This window comes from Gaeumannomyces tritici (genome assembly GCF_000145635.1).
Source record: "Gaeumannomyces tritici R3-111a-1 unplaced genomic scaffold supercont2.1, whole genome shotgun sequence".
Classification (NCBI taxonomy): domain Eukaryota; kingdom Fungi; phylum Ascomycota; class Sordariomycetes; order Magnaporthales; family Magnaporthaceae; genus Gaeumannomyces; species Gaeumannomyces tritici.
In genome coordinates, this window is record NW_008804545.1 from 6191244 (window position 1) to 6196692 (window position 5449).

Genomic DNA, 5449 nt, shown 5'->3' on the forward strand with positions numbered 1-5449 from the left:
GTCGCGTACTGTGCAGCACCGTGTGTGGGCACGTTGCTGGCGTTGGCGGCGCGATAGCACAATCAGGGCAGCGCCAGGGCACAATGAGGCCTCCTCGTGCGCCGGCGCCGGCCTGGCTTGCTGTTGAGCCCACCGTGCGCATGTCGTCACCGGTTGCCCGTCCCCCAGCTGTGGTCCCCACTGTCTTTCCAACCCTGGCCGAGCCGGGTCCCGCACGGTGGGTGGTGGGTGGGGACCTTCCCTCACTTTGCGGCTGCTGCTGCTGCCGCTGCTGCTGGCTCCTGCCTCGTCGAACCCGGACGCCCGCCATTGGGATTGCGCACGCCCCCTACCCCCCCTCCATGCACGCCCCACTCACATCCTGCTCTTTTTTCTTTTCTTTTTTTTGTCTTTTCTTTTGTGAGCCAGCAGCGTTCAAGCGTTTTTCCCTTTCGGTGCTGGACCCGCCCGCCCTCCTTGTCTCTCCTTGTCGAACCGCTGCCACCAGCTGGCTGCTATGACCTAACTCGCAGCGATGGCCACCATGGAGCATACCTGCTGGTGGTTATTTAGTGCTCGGGAGGCGTTCCTGGAGGTGAGATGCACGTATCTCCCCGTCAACAAACCGGGCCGGTACTTTGCATGTAAATCTTGGCCTGCCGCCCATCGACTTTCGCCTCACTTTGCGCAAAACCACAATCGCCATCTCCAAGAACCGCTAGCACCGCGAAGAAAAAGAAACGAGAAGCGCAAAGGGCCGATACTTGCACCCTGTTTATTTGCCCGTAGAGCCAGGGTCCAAGCACACCATCTCGGTATCTGTTCGTCTGCCTGCCTGTCTCTGGCCTAGCACACACCCTCTACCCCAGGACTGCCAGGGGAGCTAGCCAGACACCCAGGCATACAGGACAGCAGAGCAGCAGAGATAGACGGGGATAAACTCGAGGTCCACCTCCAACCAAGACCTGTCTGCGCACATCACCACCTCGAGCGTCTATCAACCACCTCCTTGGACACGAACAGACGGGTTGCTGGATCCGGGTGGGCGCCTCTCCAAGTCGGCCAGACGATTAGCGCAGAGTCAAACTGGGCCAGGACCTGCGCGTGTACCTGACTGCGCCCATCACCACCCCCTAACTACCTCCTCAAATTCTCTCAACCCGGCCGCCTCGCGACTAGCAGTTGGCGCTGCGAGCACAACGCCCCCCGCCCGCCCACACCGCACGCGGCCACTAGCCGACCGTCCTGATCGTCTTGTCCGGTCTGATCTGGACCGTATCAAATCCCCATTTACCGCCCGCCAGACCGCCAGTGTCGATCCCTTGCCTGTTTCGGTCTTGGTTCACGGCTCTTTCGCAAAAAAAAAAAAAAAAAAAAAAGTAGTCACCAGAGGAGAGAAAGAAAAACCAGCAGCCCTGGTCACCCCCATCTGCTCGACTTTTGGCACCCCCCAGCACCCCAGCAGGGCCCCCCTGTACAGTTGGTTGATGCCCCCCAGCTGCACCCCCTTTAGGCCGCTGTCTAGAAGGGACGTATCCTTCGTCGATCACTCGGTTTTGGGACCTCGTCAGAGGGTCCCACCTTGTCCCGCTGACCACAGAGGGAGTTGAGTACGCTAGCCTAGCCCCTCTGGAGGGGAGGTACCTGTTGGCCCTAGAACCCTGCTGGAGGATACCTGCAGCCGTCCTCTCCACCACCGCACCCGCTATCAGTCGTCCTATCCCATCCCACAACGCAGACACACACCACACACATTCGCATACATACACTCCGCCTGCCTCTCTTGCTTCGTCCAGAGACATAAGGATCGCTGATCTCCCATTCTCGCGGATCTCCCTTCTCAGTCTTGTCTCTTCACTACCAGAACCACATCGCCTCCCTCCAAGAAGACGGCACTGCCAGCGCCCATCTCTTCTTATCCCGCCACCGTCGCATCAGATCAGCACACAAAGCCTGCTTTAGATCTAGTCGCCGCTGCTCATCGTCGCCGCGGCATTGCACCTCACCTCGCACCAAGGGTCAGGAGCACCAAGAAGGAGCTGCTACACGAACACCAACCACTAAGCTCCCCTCCACCGCACTACCCACGACGCGGTAGTCGCCATAGCAGAGGGACCAAAAGGAATAGTTTTCACATCATGACGATGACGTTGGACCCGAACTCGCAACGCTTCGGCTCGATAAACTACGGCCACATGTCTTCCTACCCACCAAGCCAGCCGCACTTCACGAACCCGTGGTCAGCACCGGGCTCGTCGGCGGTTGGCGGCCCCAACGCCGCGCACGCCATGTATAGCAGCTCGCAGCCCGGTCTGAACCCGAACCCGTTGAGCCTAGACACCTTGACGAAGCACCACCAACACCAGGCGGCACCGCAACAGCAGCACGTCAGCAGAACGAGCGGCGGCAGCGCGGCTTCCATGTCTTCCTACGGCTCCGTCCCTGTGACGAGCGCATCCGCAGGCAGCCCTCACAGTATGGCCCACGTTGCCGCCCTTGCAGGAGGACCACAGGACTTACTCTCTTCATCTCAAGATCTCCTCAGCCTGGGTCGTCTGGCACCAGCAGTTAGCAACGTGCCGACCTCGGCGGGCTACGGCGATGCCCCGTACACGTCGGCATCCCCGATACACTCGACCTACGCAGCAACATCGCAGGCACCCTACGAGAGCATGGGCCGCTACGCGCCTGCCCCGATGCAGCAGCCCACATTCACCCTCGCATCCGACGCCGACAACGGCGCACGGAGGTATTCGCAAACGTCAGTTGAAACCAGACTAGGGTAGCTTGGCACCCGAGATGGCTAGCACGTAAAGGTACAAGATATACTAACACCCCAATCCCGAATACAGGAGCATCCCTCAGGATGACCGCACCCGGTTCGCAGATGCGCTGGAGGCCAGCCAGGGGATGCTTTCGATGAGCCAGGAGACCCCGCGCAACATCTATGGCCCCCCAGCAGGCGGCAGGTCACGAGGCTCGGCCGACTCTTACGGATTCCCCGCAACGCACTCGACCTCGTCTAGCGTATCGTCCTCCAGCGGATTCGGATACTATGGCGGCTCCGTCGACTCGAGCGTGAGCGACTACTCGACCGCCGGGTCCGACATCGAGTCGGTGGCCGCCCGGACGCTTCCGCGGCCCCAGGGCCTGCTGGGCCACCAGGTTCCTCCGGCGCCGCAGTCCATGATGGGGCAGTTCAGCTCCAAGGTTTCGAGCAGCACCCAGAAGAAGCACAAGTGCAAGGTTTGCGACAAGCGCTTCACGCGCCCCAGCTCGCTGCAGACGCACATGTACAGCCACACTGGCGAGAAGCGTAAGTGGTGTTTCCCTCGCCTCAGCCGGCCTGCCCTGTTTTCCTCGAGGTCAACGGATGGACGACTACCATAGCAGGATACAGACAAGATGCTAACACTTCCCCGGTCCCCCAAAATATAGCTTTCCAATGCGAGGTAGAAGGCTGTGGCCGTCACTTCTCGGTCGTGTCCAACCTCCGGCGGCACCGAAAGGTGCACAAGGGCGACGCGCGGTCTGAGGCTGGCTCCGAGGACCACCAATCCGACTAAGCGCCTGCGACGCCCTCTTCTCCCACCGCCGACCTTGCGGTCCCTGTCTGCGCGGTGCGCAAGGCCCAAGAAGACTCTCGATTACCACAGTTTCCAGCTTTTATTCACCCCGTAATCACGAGCGACAAGATATTCCTCGCCCTCTGGACATAGACAACCTTACGCACCTTTTAATTCACGTCCTTCGCTGTCCATAACTTATTTTACATCACTATTCTTCCAAAATCTGTCATGCCGCCGAACACCCAGGCATCCCACCACCGACCCATTTGCGAGCGAGCTTCGTTTCCTCCCTTCTCTGGGGACGCGCACAAATCCCACGCGATTCGACCCAAAGGTGATCGGCACACGCCGTCTCCGCACCGACCGCCGATCTTCCACGCGAGGTCTTGTGGCCCTCCCAACTTGGGCTGGGTCCCCATGAGCCCCCAACGCAGGCAATATCCTCAGGTATATTGCGAACAGGCAATCCACTCCACTCCCCTCCTTCGGGTAGGAGCCGGTGTCTTGTGTCTGTGTGGTGGTCTCTTGTCCAACGGATCGTGCGAGCGCGGGCGTCATGGGATGACCAGCTGTCCGCGCCTCTTGCTGATGACGGCGTGCTTCCCCTTTCTTCTACCATTCATGTCTGTCGCTCTTCATGACGTTGCCCGTCTTGGACCATGCATTTCTTTCCGAGTCCTCTTTATTTTTAACGGATACCCATTCAGTTCTGCTTCGAGCGAAATGGTTTCTGGTCTTTCCTTGTTCTTCCTCACTTTTGCTTTTTCCATTCCTCACCCTGTTTCCACTATTGTAGGTGAAGGCCTGGAGGGCCTCCCCATCATGATGAGTTTCAAGAGAAGAGAGGAGCAGATTGGGAAAACTGGGTGTCGATCGGGGCCCCATAAAAGGCGTTTCTGGAGTTTCTGCTTTTTTTTTTCTCTCCGCTATTGTTTCTGGTGTTGGCGCTGGCAGGACTAGGAGGGGACTTGCATGTCCATTCCAAGTTCCTTTCGCATTTCCAGCATTGCTTTGATATTTCCCCTATTTGCTTTTCGTTTTGCTCATTTTTTCACCGCCCTGAGGGAAGAGGCGGTCTCGGCTCGGATCTACGGTTGCTTTTTTTTCTTTTTTTTTTCCTGGCTTTCGGCTTACGGCGCTCACCCCATTCACTCGCTATCTGCAAAGGCCCTTGATAATCAGGGCACATAATTGTCTCTCGCTCACTTGGTCTCCTCCTTGTAACAGGAGGAAACCGCAAGCGCTCGCTCATAACGTTTTTAATGCTCCCCGCGGGGGGTTCTCAACACACACACTTACACATTTCGATACGCTCGCTCGGCGAGGTTGGGGGATAATCATGTACTACTAGATCTTCACGACCACGACATTATACCCGCCTGCACTACCTTATTACACTATTTTCTTGCACATCATCCAAACATGCCGTTTACCGTTGCAGGCTTGGTCGCATAGGACCCGGTTTGGAGGCGAGGGCGCGGGGGAGGGATCGGAGGCATTAGATGACGAGCCATCCATCTATTTTTGTCGTCTGCTGTCAGCTCCTCCCTCTTGCTTTTGGCTGCCCAATTTGATATTAACAGATAATGAAGGCGAGAACTACTACACAAGGCAATTGAATAGAAAAAGATCGGCAGTCACACACCTCCCTGGTCATCATCCCCAGTCCTTGTGTTATCGGTGGCGTTTGGGCTACCGGATGCATCCGCGCACTATTTTGCATTTTGTTTTTGGGCCTATCGTCGCCATCTCGCCCTACCCTCTCCCCGCCCTCTTGGGTACAACACCGGCCCCCACCTTGCCGCGACTGCTGCGCTGACTACTACTACTGCCCAACAGCAACAACCAGTAGCGTGACGGGTTTTTCGGTTCCCCATTCGGGGTGGCGATCGTCCCCCCCC

The 5449-nt window shown here is 57.9% G+C and overlaps 1 protein-coding gene across 1 annotated transcript; it reads left to right on the forward strand.

Annotated features, from left to right (window-relative positions):
* Nucleotides 1-2117: 2117 nt before the first annotated feature.
* Nucleotides 2118-3545, forward strand: GGTG_01964 (C2H2 finger domain-containing protein FlbC; the record flags this gene model as incomplete). The annotated part of the gene is made up of 3 exons (XM_009219735.1): nucleotides 2118-2740; nucleotides 2832-3295; nucleotides 3418-3545. The coding sequence occupies 3 exons, from the start codon at nucleotides 2118-2120 to the stop codon at nucleotides 3543-3545; spliced, it is 1215 nt and encodes a 404-aa protein (XP_009217999.1).
* Nucleotides 3546-5449: the final 1904 nt, after the last annotated feature.